This window comes from Nannobrachium achirus (genome assembly GCF_963921795.1).
Source record: "Nannobrachium achirus genome assembly, chromosome: 6".
NCBI classification, from domain to species: domain Eukaryota; kingdom Metazoa; phylum Chordata; class Actinopteri; order Myctophiformes; family Myctophidae; genus Nannobrachium; species Nannobrachium achirus.
This window is the reverse complement of record NC_137815.1, coordinates 65726954-65748492: the sequence shown is the minus strand read 5'-3', so window position 1 is coordinate 65748492 and position 21539 is coordinate 65726954. Positions and strand designations below refer to the sequence as shown.

Sequence of the window (21539 nt, the reverse complement as noted above, 5' to 3'; positions counted from 1 at the left end):
GCACAGCCACCGCACCGCAGCCACTGGATGTTTTATGTTTACGCTCACAGGACGTCCTGCTTGCCTCCCGCGAGTGCTACCAGTTCATTATTGTTAAATTCATTGTTTGAGTGACAGACCTTTATGGGGCATTTGGGAAATACGGAACAAACTGCGTTCCGTATTGGTTCAATACGGAATGCAACGTTTCATTCTCAAATACGGGACGAATCCGTATTTTACAGAACGGATGGCAACCCTACTAGTAACATCTGCAGAGGTTGGAGGTTGGTCTCCCTATTGTTCCATGTAGATCCTGGTGTCAGGGAGGACACCTCCCCAGACCACGCAGGGTTTGGTTAAAACAACTGTCTATTCACAGAAAAAAATGACGTGTTGCAGCTTTAAAACAAGTGCATGAAGCTGTGGTTACCTCAGGGCTGGCTCGTAGCGTGCTTCACAGCATTTCCAGTCCTGATTGGGGGAGACACAAGACCAATGAGATATGAGAGCAGCAGTAATGTTAACATCTGATTTGTGGAGACACACAGAGATAAGACCAATAAGACCAAGTCTCGCCACAGACACATCTGTCCATGTACAGAGATGTTGTTGATGGTCTTCATGGGGTGTGTAATTGGGTTTTTGGGTGAACTACTCCTTTAACTCATTCACTGCCAGAGATTAAAGGTAGGGTAAGTGATTTCACTTAAAGATGTAGTGCCATGATTTTTTTCTCCCCTAAAACATGATCAGGTATTATTATTATACTAGGAGGAAGATTAAAAAAAAAAAGTGTACAGAAAGAGTTAAAATTGTGTTTTTGTGTGGCCACACCCACCAGTTCATTAGGTATGCCTGGTTGTCAGGTGGGTAGTGACCCAGCTGAAGCCACACCCACAGTGTTGGGTGAATGGTAAAAGGGGAGGGGATGATTATATGATGTCATTTAATCTGTGTTTTTCGACTGGGCCCTTTGAGGCCCAGTCTTTCAGCTTCCAGGAAGTAACCACAAATACACGGGGAAGACAAATCTGCACATTATAACCCCACCAGGTGGCATACAAAACAGAAAAAGTACAAAACGTATGGCACCGCCTCTTTAAGTTTCAGTTTCAGTTTTCATGTTGGTGACAGGCGGGGGCCTTCCTCCAAGGCCCACCCCCCCACTCGACCACTTTATCCTGATTGGAGGAAAACCTGTCACCCAACAGTTTTGGTGGAGCAACTGAAACAGTTTTTTTCTCTCCACAGGGGATAAGGCTGAAGTCCAAATATGGACACTTTATAGTAACCAGTACTATCAGAACATACTGTAGACCCATTTGTTAATATTTAAATTAAATGAAAATCACTTACCCTACCTTTAAAAAACAACCAACCCCCAAATGCCAGCAATTTCCAGTTTTTCTTACCTTTTAAAGCCACGGCATTTTAGACTCAGTCCGATCTCGATCTCGAATACGGACACGCACACTACGCTTTGGCGTCGCCAAAAAAAAGCCGCGTGTGAAACACTCAAACCGTTCGGGAGATCGGCTACTGGCGTTAGCGGTTAGCCCGGCAGCTCCGACCTGAAAACAGGAAACAAAAGCGTTTTCATGAAAAAAATTAACATGGGAGCAGACGGAGATCAGTTTTTTCTAACACGCCTGGTGGTGGGCAATCCCGTTCACTTCAGTGAACGAATCATTTCGTTCACGATCATGGTAATGATCTGTTCAAACGATTTATTCACGTTCAACGTTCATTGCGCGGTCGTCCAGTGAAAAATACTATCGTGGGAGCGTTTTTATCACGTCGTGTGTAGCCCACCCTCCCATCCTGTGTGCCGGGGGCTATTAGGGGGAGGGGATGAAAGCGTGAACATAACAGTTTAAGGAAATGAACAAATCGTTCACGATTCATTCTTGTGATTCGTTCTTATGAACAAATCACTCATGAACGACACATCACTAACGCCTACATCCTATTTCCTGTTGGAAACCGCATCTGTTTTTTAAATTTAAAATTTATTTTATTTACAGCAGATGGTTGCGATCGTTTGATAAATGCAATAAAAAATAAATCTGTCAAAACTGGTCATTGGCATTGAGGGGTTATAAAATAAACCTGTCAAAACTCATCAATGGCAATGAATTAGTCAATAATAAGCAACTTTCCATCCTGGTTGGAGTGTGAATCAAACACACCTGCTTGTCAGGGATCTCCAGCTCCCGGTGGGTGGAGGAATTGAGCACGATGACAGGCCCCGCCTTCTGCTGCTCCTCCACAGCTGAGGAGCCAATGAGGAGAGAGGATCAGAGCAGGACTTCATTATAATAAAGCAGCAGCCATTCTCAACCTGCGGGCGGGGTTACGTCACAGCTTGTCCATGTGTAGACGTGTACACATTTTTACAGTCTATGGGTTTGCCGCTCTGACATCATGCTCTGATGTCACTGTACTGTCTGGCACATCTTCTCCACGTATCCTGACAGCCTGACACTGTGGTTCCCCTGACACATCACTGTGACATCACAGGTGATATCACAGGTGACGTCACCTATGTAAAAGTCCATATATGGGTATTCCCCAGAATCCCTTTTATGCCCATATATGAAGATCCCTGATGTCATCGATTTATATCACTGGCCAGATGGCTTAGCCTAGTTCCAGACCCTGAATCGCTAGCCACACCCCTTTACATTTTTTTGTTTTGGCGATTCAGGGGTCTAGAAGTGCTCTCATTGAAGAGTCCTCCCTCGGTTGAAAATCCGTACGGCGAATCAGCGTCGTGAATCAGTGTATTGTGATCAGCGTGGGTGGGGGTTTCCCAGAACTCATGTGTGTTTCCAAGTACACCAGCGCTGCCGCCGTACCGTACCGCGCATCGCGTCACGATAAAATGCGGTAAATTGCGGTAAAATGTGATCGTATCGATCTCGCTATGAAACACCAGTAGCAGGCATGTTATGTTGTGTTTGATTACTAGTTCGTAGCGCTCCTATTCTGACTGTTTCTTTGGTTAGCAAGTAGCACTAGCAAGCAACAGGCTAGCCACTAGCCAGCCACACTATGTCATGTGTTGGTCGGTGAACCAATCGCTGAAGACAGCCTCTTTTTGGCAACGCCCATCCCTGCAATCGCCTTGGGGGAAACCACTTTCAGACTGAATAATGAAGTGAAACGAAATGTCAATTCAGGCTGAGTGTCAGGCTACAGATGGCTAAGACAATAAGACATGGCCCATATCTGTGTGGCTGGTTCAGATAGGGATCTCCATGTATGGGCATAAAAGATGTTGTGATGTCATGGGAACCACTCTAACATAAACCCTCATCTATCATCAATATTAAGCCCATATCTAACAGGACTTCATATGGGAATGCCCATATATGGAGGAAGACAGCCCATATCTGTGTGGCTGGTTCAGACAGGGATCTCCATGTATGGGCATAAAAGGGATGTACTATATACAGTACATGGATCTCCAAGGGGTCTCTCCATATATGGGTAACTGGTCCGATATACATCACTGGCCAGATGGCTCTTACTAGTAAATAAGAACTTCAATTATACTAGGAGGCATGTGTAGAACCAGTCTCAGGTCTTAATGGGTTGGTTAAACAGTCTTAATTGCCTGCCGTGTTTAATTGGTTAGATGGTTGAGGTGTTTGGGTGGAGCAGTGGTAAAGTCCCTGCCCAGCACCATGGAGGTTGTGGCTTCAAATCCACCGTGGTGCATCCGGCTTTGTCTGGCGTCTATGTGAACACAACTGGCCCATGTTTGGGGGAGGTGGGTGACATGTGTCATGAACTCCTACGGGCTGGGGGTGGAGCCTGTTAGCAGGGGGTGTTGGGTGGGAAGAGTAGGCTCTACGACTGTCCTCCCAGTGGGGGCTCCTCACTGGCAGCCATGAGTCAGTAGGATACAACAGCAGTGACAACACAGAAATGCATGTGGGGAGGATTTAAATGGCAAAACAACTAAATTGGGGAGGAAAAGGAGAATACAAAATAATTGGCTAAAAGAAAAAAGTGGCCAGATGGATTCATTGATAGTAAAACATTATGTAAAATTCCCACCCTTATCATTATTCTAGTAATAACACATTATGTAAAATTAAATTACATATATTAGTCACAGCGTTATCAAAAGGATAGACTCAAGAGAGACAGCGGCTTTATTTCCATTGCAACACTTTAATTACTCACAGTCAAAAGAGGAAGTTCCTTCATCTGACTTGGTTTCTTCTGACTTCACCTTCTGTTCCAGCTCAAGGATGTAGTCGCTCAGCTCCTGTGAGGGGGAAGTATTTACATGAGTCATGTATTTATGTATTTATGGGTGTTTACAGAAATGTTAACTGGGGGGGGACAAGGTTTCTGGACAGAGATATAATAGAGATAATCATGTGTTATGATGGTAGAGCAGACAGTAATAATGGAGTGCAGAATACTTGCCTGTTTCTCTTTCTGCTCCTTCTCAATCTTGTCCTTCATCTCCTGAACCTCCTTCCTGGCATAGTTCAGCCTCACATGCTGGGGGCGACAATGTGCAGCATTAAACCCTCATTTATGTCTTCAATATGAGCTAAAATAGACAATCTAATATACAAGCTTGACGCTCTGTGAGTCTATTTTCTTCTCCGAAAACTATGGACATAGTTATTGTTATTATTTGCCATACCATGTCATACCTAGAATAGGAATGCCAGGTTGAAAGTGGTTAACCACAGTCCTATGATATGAATATTATATTAATAATTGCGACCGCAGGGAGTATAAACCCGACAGACCCTGACCGTCAGTCAGTAAGTAGGTAGGTTGGTAATGCCTCAATGTCTATAGCTGACCTGTTGTGACATCACATTGTTGACCCATATTTGGCAATGCCTATGTGGACACTCCACAGAATTCATTTACAAATGCCTCAATTTCTATAGCTGAAGAGCCCTGATGTCATCAATATTAAGCCCATATCTTGGAATATGGACATATTGTGTGAGTCTTATTATGTGGTCTATAACTTGACATCTATGATGCCAGATGTCAGTCATATCCATATTTGGGATTTATTTTTTATTTTATTTATTTTTAATTTTTAATGAAAAGTTAATATTTTGGACATAGTTGGTTTCTGACCGACAGCAGATACTTTATTCAGCTTCAGTGCATGCTGTATAGAGGGTATGCGCATGCATAAAGTGAATGGCAAATCGAGTGGCAAAGTGAGTGGCAAAGTGAGTTTAACGTCGTTTATTGCAATCAGATAGGACTTTTCTGTTTGGATGTATGGGCTGTCAAGGCCAGAAAGTCGTTGTTTGCCACTCAGTAGGCGTTCCCGCATAATTTCCGGGTATGATGATGATGTCACGCGCATACCCTCTATTGGGGGAAGGGGAGGTCGAGGGAGGTCAGTATGACATCTTCTTCTTTCGTGTATCATCGTCCTTGATGATTGGTTGACGACATTTTATTTCGCAAGATTTCTTGTTACTTAGGGGAGGCCATGGGGCTGGCTGTCGTCTTCTCCCCCTTGCTGACGTCGGCTTAGGCACGATGATGATGCTATGATCCTGTGTCAGTGGCAGGCAGGCAGATATCTGTTTATGATATCAGTGCCAGCCTGTCTATTTGTGTCTGTCATATGTATATAGATGCTGCACGAGAGAGAGAGAGACGCTAAACGTGTGCCATGGAATCTGTCCTGGGCTTTCTCCAGTGTCCGAAACGTGATACGATGCAAGCGAGAGCGATTGGCACCACACAAACAGTTCCAGTTGGAGCTGAAAGTGTTTTGCTGCACTGAATGAATGAATGACATCGTCATGCTTGGACAGGGGCATCACAAGGGGGGGGGGACTGAGTTACTAGGGCCCAAGGTGGAGGGAGCCTTAATTATTTTATACTTTAGCTATTGAAAAATAGCAGATATACAAGCTCACAGCGCGACACCGAGTGCCATACTGCGAGCTTGTAGATCTGCTATTTTTGAAAATGTGAAAATGTGTGAATATATGTATTTGTAAGCGAACATTTGCAACTCAAATTTTGCTTCTGGGGGGTCCCTGGAATATATATATATATATATATATATATATATATATATATATATATATATATTTATATATATACACACACACACACTTCAAAAACTTCAAAAATAGCGGATCTGCAAGCTCGCAGCTGCGAGCTTGTATGTCTGCTATTTTTCAATAGTTAAAGCATTCATGGAGTGAATCCCTGTACCCAGGGCCCAGAATTTGGTGCGACACCCCTGCATGCTTGGATGGAACTCACCATGTAGTCTCCGCTCAGCTCCTTCTCCAGCTTCTCCCGCTCCGCCCTCTCCTCTTGAAGCCACTCCTCTTTCTGCTGCAGCTCAGCGCGTAACTGATGCAGTTTCTTCTGCTCGATCTGTGGCAGTGGAAAGATGCATTAAACCAGTGTCTCTCAACCTTTTCAGGCAGCGACCCCCAAAATAATCATATTTTAATTGGGGACCCCACCCTGACGAGCACTAAGAGTTGAGGCATTACATTTTGTATAACACGGTTCTATTGTGAAAATATTAGATCTACAATATTTGACAATTTGGCCAATGTTTAATTTGTCATTTTAGAGGTATTAGAAAGTCCTTAAATTGTCACTTTAGAAATGTGCAGATACCTTCTATAATCTATACACTTAAACTTTGTTGGTTTGTCTACTGTTGAGTGAGAAAACAATGTTGCACATAATAAGTTAATCATCTGGGGATGAAATCCTAAGTTTTTTTTTTTTAAACGTATGTTTCTATGTCAGTGGTGCTCAAGCCGTTTCATGTCAAGGACCCCCCCAAAATTAAAATGATATGTATTTGGCTGCGGACCCCCATCTCAAAATATTTAGTTCCAGGGACCCCCAAGAAGCAAAATTTGAGTCACAAATGTTCACTTAAAAAATACATATATTCAAAGATTTGCACACATTTTCACAACTCTTCAAAAATAGCAGATCTACAAGCTCGCAGCTTGTATACCTGCTCTTTTAGTTAAAGTATAACATAATTAAGGCCCCTCCACCTTGGGCCCTAGTAACTCAGTCCCACTTCCCCCCCCCCTTGTGACGCCCCTGGTCCTGGGTCTAGGGCTCACCTCAGCAGCCTTACAGAGGGCCTCCCTCTCCTGGGCCCAGGCGGTGCGGCCCTCGTAGAAGGCCAGGTTCTCGTCGGACATCTCCCGGGCGAGCTGGGCCTTGTGGAGGCGCATCTTGTGCAGCTCGGTGTGGGTGTGGTCCCGCTGGAGCCCCGCCTCACACAGCTCCCGGCGCAGCGCCTCACACACGTGTTCGCTGCCGGCCAGGCGCTCCCGGAGCACCCGGACCTCCTCCACGGACGCCTCCTTCTCCACCTGGCCAGGAGGAAGAGTAGGACAGGACAGGACAGGACAGGTTCATCACTTTTTAACAGTGGTTCTCAACCCCCAAAATAATCATATTTGAAATGGGAGACCCCCCCCCCCCCCCACCCTGAGGAGCACTAAGAGTTGAGGCATTACATTTTGTATTACATGGTTCTATTGTGATAATAGCCGATCTACATGGCGTTGTGAGCATGTAGATCGGCTATTTTCACAATTTCTGCCTCTAATATTTGACAATTTGGCCAATGTTTAATTTGTAATTTTAGAGGTGTTAAAAGGTCCTTAAATTGTCACTTTTAGAAATGTGCAGATACCCTCATACACTTAAACTTTATGTTGGTTTGTTTACTGTTGAGTGAGAAAACAATGTTGCACATTAAGTTAATCATCTGGAGACCCCCCAATATAATTTGGGGACCCCCCTGGGGACCCCACTGCTCTACAGCAGGGCTTCTCAAAGAGGGTGCCGTAGCACCCTAGGGTGCCTTGACGCAAGTCCAGTCCAGGGGTGCCTCAGAATACTTTGATAATATTATTTATCAATGTCACTTCAGTTCAACCACTTAGACCCTCTATGCTTAGTAAAACAGACTTGAGTTAAACTGTACTTGGTGCATTCTTTTTCAGCCTACAGTACACCAAGTCTCTTCACCTAAAAATAGTAGATCTACAAGCTCACAACGTGTTTTATTTTGGCGTTTTTTATTCACGTACACATGGAAGAAATGCCAGCACGTGTGCGTGATCATTGGATGTTGGTTGTCTCAATAACAAGCAGGTTGGTCAGACTGGTGATGGCGAATTCCGGGTTTTCAACAAAATTGGACTGCTAAGTATTTATTTACTGAAGTAGGAGGTAAAGCCGTGTGTTAAGTTTGCGGGGAGCACATCTTGCGGGGAGCACTGCCTTTTGGCCTTTCCCTCCTAAATAATTGCCCACCCCTGACCTACAGTATGTATGTAGATGCACTGTGGCGCGACAGCTTAGCTAACAACACTGCAGAGCACAGTCAAGACACTGATGTTAGATAGGAGGGTAGATAGATAGATAGAGAGTAGAGAGTGTGGAGGGCAGCCATCTAGGAGTCCCGAGTTGGTGTTGGCTAGAACGCCCTCTCGCATCGCATCGCACACTTTGGTACAAATAGATCCTTAATGTTCTCCCATGGATTATGTGCAGCATTTGAAGGCAATGAATCAACCACTTTTAGACTGAAAGGTTTATGTCCTTTCAGTTGATACAGTAATGCCCTCGTTAGAACAGATTCATTCATTATTGGGGTGATGACTATAACTATAGATATAAAGATATCTAGGCTCCTTTATATTAACATAGAGCAGGGGTCTTCAACGTTTTCAGGCCAAGGACCCCTCAGCTTAAGATGAAGCAGGGACCCCCTCTATATATTGTATAAATGTGTGATAGAGATTTTCATCGATTTCATAGATTCATAGACTTGTTTGACTGTCTTCAGTCTATTTTGGATTCATGTTAATGTGTATTTTCAGACATTTAACCACTTAAGTCGTTGATATTTTGTCAACTCGACCTCTCACTGTGTGTACTTTTTTACCTCTACACCAAACCTATTTGCTTATTTTTGGTTAGAGTTCTCGCCGGAATAGGGATGCAAGGGTTCAAGTTGTTCATCTAAAAGAATTATCCAATCACACAAGGATTTGGCAGCCCCCCTGTAGTAACTCTAAGGACCCCCTAGGGGTCCCGGACCCCCTGTTGAAGACCCCTGATATAGATTGTCTATTTGCAGCACAAAAATGCACAACGCACAACGAAGTATAAATCAAGTCTAAGGGCATATGAGGTGAAGGTATGGACGGGCCTCTCACGTCTATTAACTGATGCTATGTGTCCTCAGTCTCACTGCTGACCCCTCATGATGGACATGGCGTGCTGTGGGTTGGATGGCTCTCAGAGATGTCTGCCATGTGCGTATCATAGAGTTAGGATATATCGGGTGTGTGTATGCTCAGCGTTGGTCAGGCCGGCTGGGTCGTCCGTGGGAAAAAGAGACCCCATCTGCAGCCTCGACACTCTTACCTGCAGGCACGTGTACACATACAGTAGACATCAAAGGGGGCTTGAGACCCTGCCCTTTTATCTGTCTGTGCCCTCTCCAGACCATGAATGTAGTTTTTACTATGGTGAAAGAAATGAAAATTCCCTCTTTCCATGCCATACCTGAAGGCAGCATTCAAGAGAATTGACTTGCCCAAACTCTCCTGAACTTGAATGCAGCATCTTATGTTGAAAGAATTGCCCTCTCTGTGTAGAAATCCATGCCTTTACGCCACATCTCCGGTATACACTTGCTTATGCTTAGTTCAGTGTGGTATCAAGCACTGAAAATAGCCGACCTCCAAGCTCACAGCGCGTCGGGCTGCGACACGATGTGAGCTTGGAGGTCTGCTATTTTCGATATTTCCACCAAAAGGCCCTTTTAGAAATTTCAGCCCCTGCCTCTCTAACATTCTCTGCACGTCCCTGCTCTTACCTGCAGAGACTTTCCCTTCTCTTCTTCACGTTTCAGCTGAGCGGACAGCTTCTTCTCTCGCTCCCTCATCCTAGCGGGTTAACAAAGCAACGTCGGTTACTTAAAGTTTACAGCCCTTCCAAAATGCAACCCTGATGGCCAATGTAGGGCCGCAACAATTCATCCAACTAATCGACTGAAAAACGCATATATTTTTTAATCAATAATCGTCAATGAATGAATGTGTCTCTACCTTTCTAACTGTGTGTCTGTCTCTCCCGCCCTCTCGGTCAGAACCTTGAGCTCATCTTCCAGTTCTTTGATCCTCTGCTGGCTCGCTGCCTTCTCCGTCCACAGGAGGCTCAGCTCGGAGGACATGTTTTCACGAGTGTACTGCACGTCCTTAAAAAAAGAATACAAATAAATACAGCACATGTTAAAGGAGTAGTTCACCCCTAAAATGACCTTTTTCCTATCGATTACTCACCCCAAGGAGACTTGAGTTCAATAATATCTTTTGGTTTTTGTCTCATTGTTAACACACAGAGTGCCCATGATGAACTAATATTTAATCGCCCAGTGACAAATTTCTTATTGATTTTAACTTATTTCGGAGGGTAGGAGTAAAAGTAATATGAGTAGATGTAATGGAAGTATGTCCTTTGCAATAGTATTTTCTTTCCATCGGAACAGAAAAATAACAACCCGCGGTCATCAATGCTTTTGTAATGGCCGGTAGCGAAGGGCTCTTTTTAAACATGATTTAAAAGTTAGATTAGGAGATGCACTTCTGTGAATCTCACACAACACAGGCTCTCTATGAGGAAACACAACCTCCTGGTCACGTGATCTCCTGTTGCATTTGGGGAATCGGAGTGTTTCACACCATTATAATGTTCTTATTTTGATCATAAGATCCAGTTACTGAATGTCAAGTCTCCAGGATTTCTCCAGAATATGTATGACACTTATTATTTACTGTGGCACATTATGGGTGCACTGGTACCAGTGGTTCCTAGATATTTAATTTGCAAGGACCCCCATACCTCTGAGAGTGGGTTCATTTGGTTCCATTTTGTACACTGTCAGAGTTACAGACCTTGTATGGTCATTCAGGGCTACTGTATCTCTTTATGTGTTTCTGGTAATATTATTGTTCACTGGTTTTCTATGTCCATGGCAAAAACAATAGTTTTGACCAAAAGAAAAGAAAAAGTCCACCACAACACAAGCAAGCATGGCGGTGACCCCTGTTTGCTGTATCCAGCGGTGGAAAAGTACTCACAATTTCTGCTCAAATAAAAGTATCGATACTGCAATGTAGAAATACTCTGTTACAAGTAAAAGTATGGAATTCAAAATATACTTGAGTAAAATATGAAAGTGTTGGCTTCAAAATGTACTACAGTACAAAAATGTTTGAAAATTGTCTCACTCACAAGAGCTCTTGATTTGTTTTTAATAAATATACTGTTTCATATTCAGTTCTATACTAAAGTAGGTTTTCTATCCACAGTACTTGGTTACTTTACATCAGGGTTCCCCAATTAGTTTTCCCCCAGGGCCAAATTATGTCTAGGGTAGGAGCCGAGGGCCACAACATTGCAGGGGGTGACGGTGGCGTTCCCGCTACTCCAGTGACAGTTCAGATATCGTCGTTGTCGGGTGAAAATCTTGTATGTCCAAAACCGTTCGTTTTGCATTTATCATTTCAAAAATGATTTAAACTAGTGAAAACAGCCGATCTACAAGCACACAGTGTGCTTGTAGATCTGCTGTTTTCACTACTTTTGTGTGACGGCCTTGTTTGATGAAGCAGAGCTTTACTTTGCGACAGAACGTACACATTTTGAGATACGGGTTTTCCAGCCGACAATGACGATATACTAGTGTTGTTGCTGCTCTTATACCACCATTATTACTGGGGTTGGTGGGGGCCAGACAGCGGCCCGCGGGCCGCCTATTGGGGAACCCTGCTTTACATCCACTGGCTGTACCTGGTCTCTGCCCTCCATCTTCCGCAGCTTCTCCAGACTGAGCCTGAGGTTCCCCCTGAGCTCAGTGATCACATCCTTCATGGCCGCTCTCTCCTGCTCCCAGGCTCCCTTGGCCTTCCTGCTGCTCTCCTTCTGCAGCTCCACCTCCTTCTGCTCCAGCTCCAGGGCCCGCCGGACCTCCTGCACCCGCTGCTGGCACTCCTCCAGCTGACTCTGTGTGCAGGGGCGTCACAGGGGGGGGGGGGGGGGGGAGTGGGACTGAGTTACTAGGGCCCAAGGTGGAGGGGCCTTAATTATGTTATACTTTAGCTATTGAAAAATTAGCAGATATACAAGCTCACAGCGCGGCACCGAGTGCCGCGCTGCGAGCTTGTCGATCTGCTATTTTTCAAAAGCCGTGAAAATTTGAGCAAATCTTTCAATATGCTGTATGTATTTTTTTAGGTGAACATTTGTAACTCAAATTTTGTTTCTGGGGGGTCCCTGGAACAAAATATTTTGAGATGGGGGTCCGTGGCCAAATGCATTTCATTTTGGAGGTCCTTGACATGAAAAAGTTTGAGCACCACTGACATAGAAACATAGGTTTTTCAAAAAATCTTTAAAAGGATTTGAAATATTCAAAGAGTTGCAAAACTCGTTTTTCAAAAATAGCAGATCTACAAGCTCGCAGTGCGACACTCTGTGCCACGCTGTGAGCTTGTATATCTACTATTTTTCAATAGTTAAAGTACCCAGGGCCCAGGGTTTGGTGCGACACTGGTTCTCAACACGGGAGAGATGAGGAGGATGAGGCCCACGAGGGCCTAACAATCACTGACACCAATAGTACTAAGGGAAAAAGGTTTCAATCGATCGAGGTGGTTATTTAACCCATTTATATAGGCCTGAAAAATCCCGAAAATGTTCTTCTAAATCCTCACGATTTTCTGAAAAACGTATGTTTCTATGATCAGAGGTGCTCAAACTTTGTAATGTCAAGAACCCCTAGAAATATGTATTTGACCGCCGACCCCCATCTCAAAATATTTTGTTCCAGGGACCACCCAGAAGCAAAGATTTACAAAAGTTTGCTTTACAATAATACTGTACAGTATATGTATTTAAAGGTTTGCAGACATTTTCACGATTAAAAAAATACATAAAATAGCAGATCCACAAGCTCGCGAGTGCCGCGCTGTGAGCATGTATATCTGCTATTTTTCAATAGTTAAAGCATAAAATAATGGTTAAAGTGGTGAAAATCTAATGTAACAGAGATGTGTTCCCGCCCGGTCTTAATGGGTTGAATCAAATATCAGAAAGCATATTTGACGCAATGTACAGTGCAGTATATGAAGTTGATTATCCCCATATTTTGTCAAGTGTAAATGTAATTAAGTGGTCATTCAACGGTCACCAAACTGCTAGTATGAACGCAATGGTGGGAAGTAACTTAACTGCATAACGTTCTTCCACTCATAAACAGTATCATCATTCATGTTCATTTATAGGCAAAATCTCGATATTCCAAGGTCCTGCTGTTTCGAGGTCCCAGCCGTCCGGTTAAGTTTAGGGCTAGGTTTAGGGTTAGTGTTAAAGCTTAGGGTTAGCATTCACCAGGTTAGCATTGACCTTGAAACAACGGGACCTGGGAATAGCGATATGTGCCCCATTTATAGGTTGTGATAGGAAGCTCACAGCTGTGAGCTTGTATATCTGCTATTTTTCAATCGTTAAAGCACACAATGTGAGTGAATCCTTGTACCCAGGGCCCAGAACACCCCTGTGCTCAACAACATTCCAGGTAGGCCTATTAGTCACCTGTAAGAGCTGAGCTCTGGACACCACCAGGAGCATCTCCTCTCCCTCCTTCATGGTCTCCACCTCCTCCAGGGTTTTGGGAGCAGAGAAGGTGAAGGATGCGCTCTGACCGCACACCTCCCCCGTCTGGGACACGTACACAAACTGGTAGAGGCTCTCGCTGGGCTGGGGCAGGTAGAACGCTGCAGGGAGGAGCCATGGGACCAGAGCATGAAAATGTTGTGATTACTGGGGCAAAAACTATTGCGATTAACAATATTATCCCCATAATCGAAATATGCTTAAAACTTGAAAGGCCACTTTTTGATGACAAATTAAACATTGGCCAAATTGTCAAATATTAGAGGCAGACATTGTGAAAACAGCCAATCTACATGCTCACAACTCCTCGCAATGTGAGGCATTGTGAGCATGTAGATCTGCTATTTTCACAATAGAACCGTGTTGTACAAAATGTAATTCCTCAACTCTTAGTGCTCGTAGGGTGGGGGTGGGGGGATCCCAGTTAAAATATGATTATTTTGGGGGTCGTGGCCTGAAAAGGTTGAGAACCAATGGTATAGATTTTATTTCTTACCAGCGAAAAGTGCACAGCTGTTGACCTGGTTTCCCTCTGTATAATCAATCATAGGCCCTTCTGGAGCTGTAGTCCACATGTATGTGTGGTAATCTTTCAGTGACGTCCAGCCCACCTTGTTAGCAAAGAACAAGCGCATCATCATTCTTGCACACCTAACAGAATTTTAGGTTTTGTCTTTTGAATGTGACTTCAGGTGTCTATAGCCTATGAGGTTACCGGCATAAATAAAAGTTAAAAGAATTAAATTAATGTACGTTCAAATCGGCAGAGTAACTATCTTTGTAGTAGGCCTAGTGTACAAAGTACAATATTTGCTTCAGTCAGACATATAGATTATAGAGTACGGAAATATGGAAGTAAAAGTAGGCCTATACCTAGTATAGTACTTGAGTAAATGTATTTCATTACTTACTTTCTTATTTTGTATTTGTTGCATTCCTAAGACAAAAATATATACAGTATTGTTGTAAATGTACCCCCATTGATTCTGGATGGGGACCGGGGCATTACTCCCCATCCGGGTCCCCATCCAGAATCAATGGGGGTAAATTTACTATAATCACATTTGAATGCGACAAATACAAAAAAATAAAAATGGATATTGAACTCAAGTCTCCATGGCATGAGTAATCAATAGGAAAAAGGTCATTTTGGGGGTGAACTACTCCTTTAAAATATGTCCATCCATCCCTCTCATTATAGTGTACAGGGTACACTGTCGGGTGGTAACCTCATACTGTATGTCCAAAACTGTTACTTTTCAGGATTCAAATTCAAAAATTCAAAAAGTAGCAGATCTGCAAGCTCAAAACGCTGCGTGAGCTTGTGGATCTGCTACTTCTGATGCTGTAGGATGATCAAGTGGGGGAGGGGGACACAAATATTATATATATATATATATATATATATATATATATATATATATATATATAATGTATATATAAATAAGCTGATAAGCTTTATTTTTATTTTGATCCAATGCTGCACTAAGTGGGAAAAAAAAGTTATATCCATGGATACTGTAATTTAAATAAAAAAAAAAAAAACCTTAAGGGACATCGTGAATGTGTTTTTTTTTTCTTTTTTCTTAATGCATTGCCGAAGGATTGGATCGGGAAAGATCAGGGTCGGATCAGGAGCAAAAATATGTGATCGGGATCGGAAGCAAAAAAAACGTGATGGGGACATCCCTAAATGTAATAATGGTACCTTGAACAGCCCTATCCAGTCACTGCTGCTCCACTGATGCTCAGAGGTCAGGCTGTAGTGACATTCCACTCTGCTCTGGGGGAAGTAGACCTTCCCCACGTTACGAAACACCACCCGCTGGGCCTGCTTGTTCTCCATGACGGTGTCGCTGGGGCTGTCCAGGAAGGAAAGACACATGGGCATGAAGACACATGGGCACGGACACTGAAAGGCCTCGAAGTAAACACGGATGATACGCAGAAATGTGTTCCCGTTTTAGGGCCTTGAAGAAAACAGCTGATGGAAATATGATAGGAGAGTCGGTTGAGGAGTGGCACGGTCGGTCAACACAGCAGGCGTGACTGATGACCGTACGATGTTGTTTACAAACAACATCACGTGTCAGCAAACACGATATGATTACATTACGGGTAGGCTACTCCTGTGCAAGTGCTGACAGTTTTCCTGGCTGCCTGCTTGCTCAGGGATTCGATTAATAGGTCAATACAACATGACCTTTGACACGATTTGTCTATAGGTCAATACTACATGACCTTTGACACCATCTAAATGAAGAGCAGGGAGACAAAATACAACCACCTCAAGTGTATAAGTTATATTGTATTCTACCACTTTTTCGAGTCACGTGTTCAAATACTGGATTCTGATTGGCTAAATTCCGGAGGTTATGAGAGAACTACTGCCGCAAAGTTGTGTGGGGACTTGTCCGAGATCAATGAGCCTCAGTGTACATCCGGGGACTTCAGGAGGTAGTCGGAACACCTTTCCCCCAACCAACAAATGACCGTGGCAACGGTCCTATGTTCACTAACGTGCATGCTATAGTCGCCGATTTATTTGGATCCAATGCAATCCGCCAACTTTAAAGCCCCTTTTCTCTGAACCTATGCCTTTCTGGAAGCGAACAGCCTCTATTTACGGCCGGAACGGTACTTCTAACTGACGTTAGCTTAGCTGTAAGCTAGACGCATGGATTAGTATGGAGTTGGCGCCATCTGTTGGTGAGTAGAAGATGTTGTTGGTGGAACTATCTGCTGTCTCGCGGAAGTTTTATAGGCAATAATGATTGTAACTTAAGATCCTTGCAAGTTACAACTATGTGTTTTCTTTCATGTATAAGGGAAAAAGTGGTAGAAAAGCTATTTACCACTCGGGGTCGGACATTATGCTCTGATAATGTCCGATAGGTAATGTCTATGCTCTGATAATGTCCGATAGGGTGTTATCGGACTCGGCTTCGCCTCGTCCGATAACACCCTAACACAGGACATTATCAGAGCATAATGTCCTCTCACTCGGGGTAAATTGCTTACTTAACGTGCTCTACCCTACAGATTGTATGAGTTATATTGTATTATAGCATGCACTGCCATACAGATTCTATAAGTTATATTGTATTATAGCATGCGCTGCCATACAGATTCTATAAGTTATATTGTATTATAGTATGCGCTACCATACAGATTCTATATTGTATTATAGCATGCGCTACCATACAGATTCTATAAGTTATATTGTATTATAGTATGCGCTACCATACAGATTCTATATTGTATTATAGCATGCGCTGCCATACAGATTCTATAAGTTATATGGACTGGGTCTGACCAAATCAGGTCCATGTCAATAACCCATTAAAAGCAGGAATCTGTGTCGTTTTAGATTTGAGCTATATATATAGACGTATATTAGGAACGTTTTTCAGAAAACTTATGTTCTCAGTGGTTCTCAAAAATAGCAGATTATAGAGCTTGTACATCTGCTATTTCCTTTGATAATGATATGATAGTTACCTACTCCTCCCGCGAGGGAAATTCGGGTATCGCAGCCCAACCCAGCTGCTTTTTTTCAGCTTAACCCAGCTGAACCCAGTGCAGCCCACAAGGAGCGCGAGCAATTAGGGGTTAAGAGTCTTGCTCAGGGACACACATCGACATTGCTATCCTGGCCGGGAATCGAACCTGGGACAACCAGGGGAACTGGTTCCCCAGGCAGGCTCCCTAACCATTCAGCTATGGCCGCCCCTTTGTGTGGTGCTGCGGTGCCAAGTGGTTCCGCTTGACCCCACAGTTATGATTGCCGCTCTGTGGATTTGGCTAGAGACAGAGTAGGGGACAGACACCTAGAAGACATAGAGCAGGGGACAGACACCTAGAAGACAGGGAAGAGAGCCCTAGAGTACAGGGGACTGCCAGGGGACAGACATCATAGAAGACAGTGGTGGCAGACAGGAGTCAACCCAGGGACACTGAGCAGGGCATTGCATGCTAATCAGAGAGTTCTGCCACTGCGGGGTCAGAAACAGCGCTGGTCACGTGGTTCATTGTCACTTTACACCTCATAGACTTCAATGCATTCTGTAAACTTCCGGTTCGCGGTTTGTCACTATACGCCAATAGATGTGTGCGTAGAAGACCTGGCCCCATGAAGTGAACAGGAGTGACGCGACTCTGTGTAGGTAGAAGGCTCTGGGTGGAACCATCCAGCTATCAGGTCACCCAGGTGGCACCTACCTCTCTTTGATTAGTGAACTAGTCACTAGAGAGCTTACTCAATGATCATAAGAAATTAACAAGAAAAATAACAAGAAATTTGCAAACTACATAATACATATCAATATCACAAAAGCATAGATACATTTATCATATTGTAATATACATTTCCTGAAAAAGTGTGTGGATCCCTAAAAAGCATGTTTCTTTTTCTAATAAAAATAACTATGTGCCAAAGAATGCATTGATTTACACTATGTAAATAATGAGGAGACCATTAAGTACCATTAATCCTTAAGACTGGACACCTGAGGAAGAAACTGGTAAATGTATCCTTGTTATTCAGAGATTCAAAGAGGTTTTAACTCACTCACACAGAACAAGTTATGTACAAGTGTGTTACTTGTCCTGTCACAAAGTACCTGCCTGGAAACAGTTGATAAGTACACCATTGAGATTACACCTTTAAATCACCCAGTAAGTTGCCATTAAATAGTGTATAAGTACGTGTGTGGCTTAAGACTTACCTGAGCAGAGATTCTCAAGGGATGTGCCTATCTTCTTCTATCTCCTGATGCTCAGTGCTTCTTCTCGGTCTGTAGTGGTAGTGCAGTGATATGAGCAGCAGTCCTCTCTGGTGCAAGACTTTATCAACAACTGAAGCATGTGGGAGTGTGGACACACCTATATGTTAACTTTATAGATGTTGTGCTCACTCATGGGAGATGCAGTTCTCTTGCATCACTTTGCAAAGCAGATCTCTGAAGACTGGACTTCAAATCCCCCCCAACCTACCTCCCTCCTTTTTTATTTTTTACAAACATGGTTACCGGATAGTGGATACTATATGTTATATATTATTGTTGATGATGCTCCCTGCATTTTCTAAGAAGTGGTATTCGAGGAAGTGGATGGGGTGAATGGGTGGGTGGGGAGGGTGTGATTTGGCAAAGCCATGCACTGAAACTGACGGCTGTGCATCTGCTATGAACCTCACTGACCCTGTGGACAGAAAATTGACAGCAGCAGATACTGCACACACACACACACACACACACACACACACACACACACACACACACACACACACACACACACACACACACACACACACACACACACACACACACACACACACACACACACACACACACACACACACACACACAGTGAGAGTATAGGCAGTGTTGACCAAACATAGGTCGTGGACCCATCTTTATAGCCTGCAGGTAAACCCAGCTCCCGGTCGCAGAATTCATTCTTTTCATTCAGCAATAAAATGTGAATTCCACGACAAGGGAATACAAAATACAAAAATATACTGCGCATAGTGTATACATTGTGTAGACTTGTGTTTCCATTTTTATATTTATTAAAATACATAGTATAGATGATTTCTGATGACAGTATCGTGTGACTGATTGATTGAATATTTTATCAGACCGAAATGTGAAATGCTTGGGTCTAAAAGGAAAACACCAACAAAAAGGTGCTTGTGGTCATGTTTCCATTGGGCTTCTAATTCATCAACATCGACAATAACACCAAAAATGTAATATCATCACAAATATAAAACACTATATGTGTGAGTGCGGGAGACCTTTTCTTTCTTTTTAGATAACGTGGCCTGGCGTTGGATGCATGACTGAATGAAATGAGTAGAAATGACCCCGTTGGAAACAAGCCATAGTACAAGCCATAGTGCTTTTCCTTGTATTGAAACTGTCTCAAATCTATATAAGGGTTTGGATCTTTTATACAGCGGTACAAAAATAACCTGGTCTTGGGTCCAGTGCTTGAACTGTTGACCAGTGCTGAGCAGTGTACTACGGATACTGAGACTGACCTCTGCTCTAATGCCCAATATAATATTATGCTTAGTCGAGCAGAGGTCTCATCCCAACACCCTGGCTGTGGACTCCTAGATGCAGGGCTATATGTGGTGCGAGGCACGGTCGTACCGCCAGCTATAAATCAGGGCTAAACGCGGCGTTCGTTCCAAGTTCAACACCAGCTGGACAAGGTGTTAAATAACTAATCATCACTTATTCTTTTCAACGGTCAATGAGTTAATAATAGGAACAGCAATTAGTTGGTGTCCCTTAATAATAATCATATTGTCACTATTCTTAAATAAATATACATACCGGTATACTATATTGTCTTGGTTTTGTTTTTGTAGCCAAAATAATTTGTCTATTTGCAAAGAAGAACAGATGTTTCTGTGCACACCATGTGTACAGTATAACACATTAACTATGGGTTAAGATGGGTGTTTGTAAAAAGAAAAAGAGAGAAAAAAAGCAATAATGATAATTACTGTAAGAATAAAAAGTCCTATCTGCATTTCATTTGGAAATGATCGTTACTACATACATCACATGATTAAAGGCAAGAAATGCTTCATTACTACTACTACCGCTTGTGTGTAATATTTCCCTTCCAAACGTACTTGTCTCGGTAGAATTATAAGGGAATTATCGATTGACTGAATCAAATCTTAACTTGTTAAAAGTATTTATTCTTTATTTTACGTCACATTCTCACCTTCAAGTATAGGCTACTATGTTCAGTAATACAAGGTAAAGAGCAATAGTAAAAAAGTTAAGTACACAGATAAAATGCATTAAATAATCATACAAACAGAAATGACATGACACATGACAAATACATGCATGTTCATGACACAATAAGTCATGAACCAAATGACAGTGGTCCATTTGTACACTCTGAGAGTTAAGGGGAACACACACAGGCTGCTGCGGACGGCGCACGTCAAAGCAGCTACCTCGTTTATTTTCAATGAACATACCCACACCGCCGGTGTCAAGACGTGCGCAGGCACGCGTTGCAGCGGGGTGAAATATGTCCGGCAGCCTGTCAGCATCCAGTGTGTGTTCCCCTTTATGGGGGTCTGTGGCCCTAAAGCATAACAAACCTGGGGGTCCTCGACATTTTAAACACAATTCAAAGTTATTATACAGTACTTATGTGTGAAAGTGATGAATGGTGTCAGGAGACTGTTGACATTTTAGGCCTCTTTCCCTGAGCTGTGGTTGAGAGTATTGCATGGTTCACCCAGCAGCTGGCTTGCTCAGATGAGTGCTGGGTGGGGAGCTTATTAGTGGTCAACCCCGTAGCGTCAATATTCTAGGGTGAACATTTGGCAGCCTAGTATAGAGCCCTTTGGTACTCTGTCAACTAAGTATAAAAGGTTAAATGATGCGTTTGTATGCAGTAGCGTCTTTCTCCAAATCGCTTTGGCGAAAGACGCAGAGATGCTGGATCCCGGTGGACTGACGGATGATGAGCTCAGGGCAGCGCTGCTCAAATGTGGGGTTAACATTGGATGCAAAACTGTCAGCACCAGTGTCTCGTACAAGAGGCTCACCATGCTGTGCTCTGACAGCGAGGAAGAAGAGGTGGAACCCGGGGAAGAGGCCGACACACAGCAGGAGGAAGAGTCCATTTCAGAACAAGCAATACTAGAACCAGATTCACCTCCTGGAAACAGAGTCACAGCCAGAGAACCAGAACCAGAACCCAGGGGAAACGCACTGAACCTCTCCTCTCAGTCTGACACTGCCATGTTTAATTAT

At 43.3% G+C, this 21539-nt stretch overlaps 1 protein-coding gene across 1 annotated transcript; it reads right to left on the bottom strand.

Moving 5' to 3' along the window:
- Positions 1-408: 408 nt before the first annotated feature.
- Positions 409-21409, bottom strand: LOC308287254 (calcium-binding and coiled-coil domain-containing protein 1-like; the record flags this gene model as incomplete). Its single annotated transcript, XM_080728370.1, has 13 exons — positions 409-453; positions 2172-2254; positions 4177-4261; positions 4426-4503; positions 6265-6381; positions 7101-7355; positions 9881-9950; positions 10113-10261; positions 11857-12069; positions 13660-13841; positions 14237-14351; positions 15449-15602; positions 21321-21409. The coding sequence occupies 13 exons, from the start codon at positions 21407-21409 to the stop codon at positions 409-411; spliced, it is 1635 nt and encodes a 544-aa protein (XP_080584496.1).
- Positions 21410-21539: the final 130 nt, after the last annotated feature.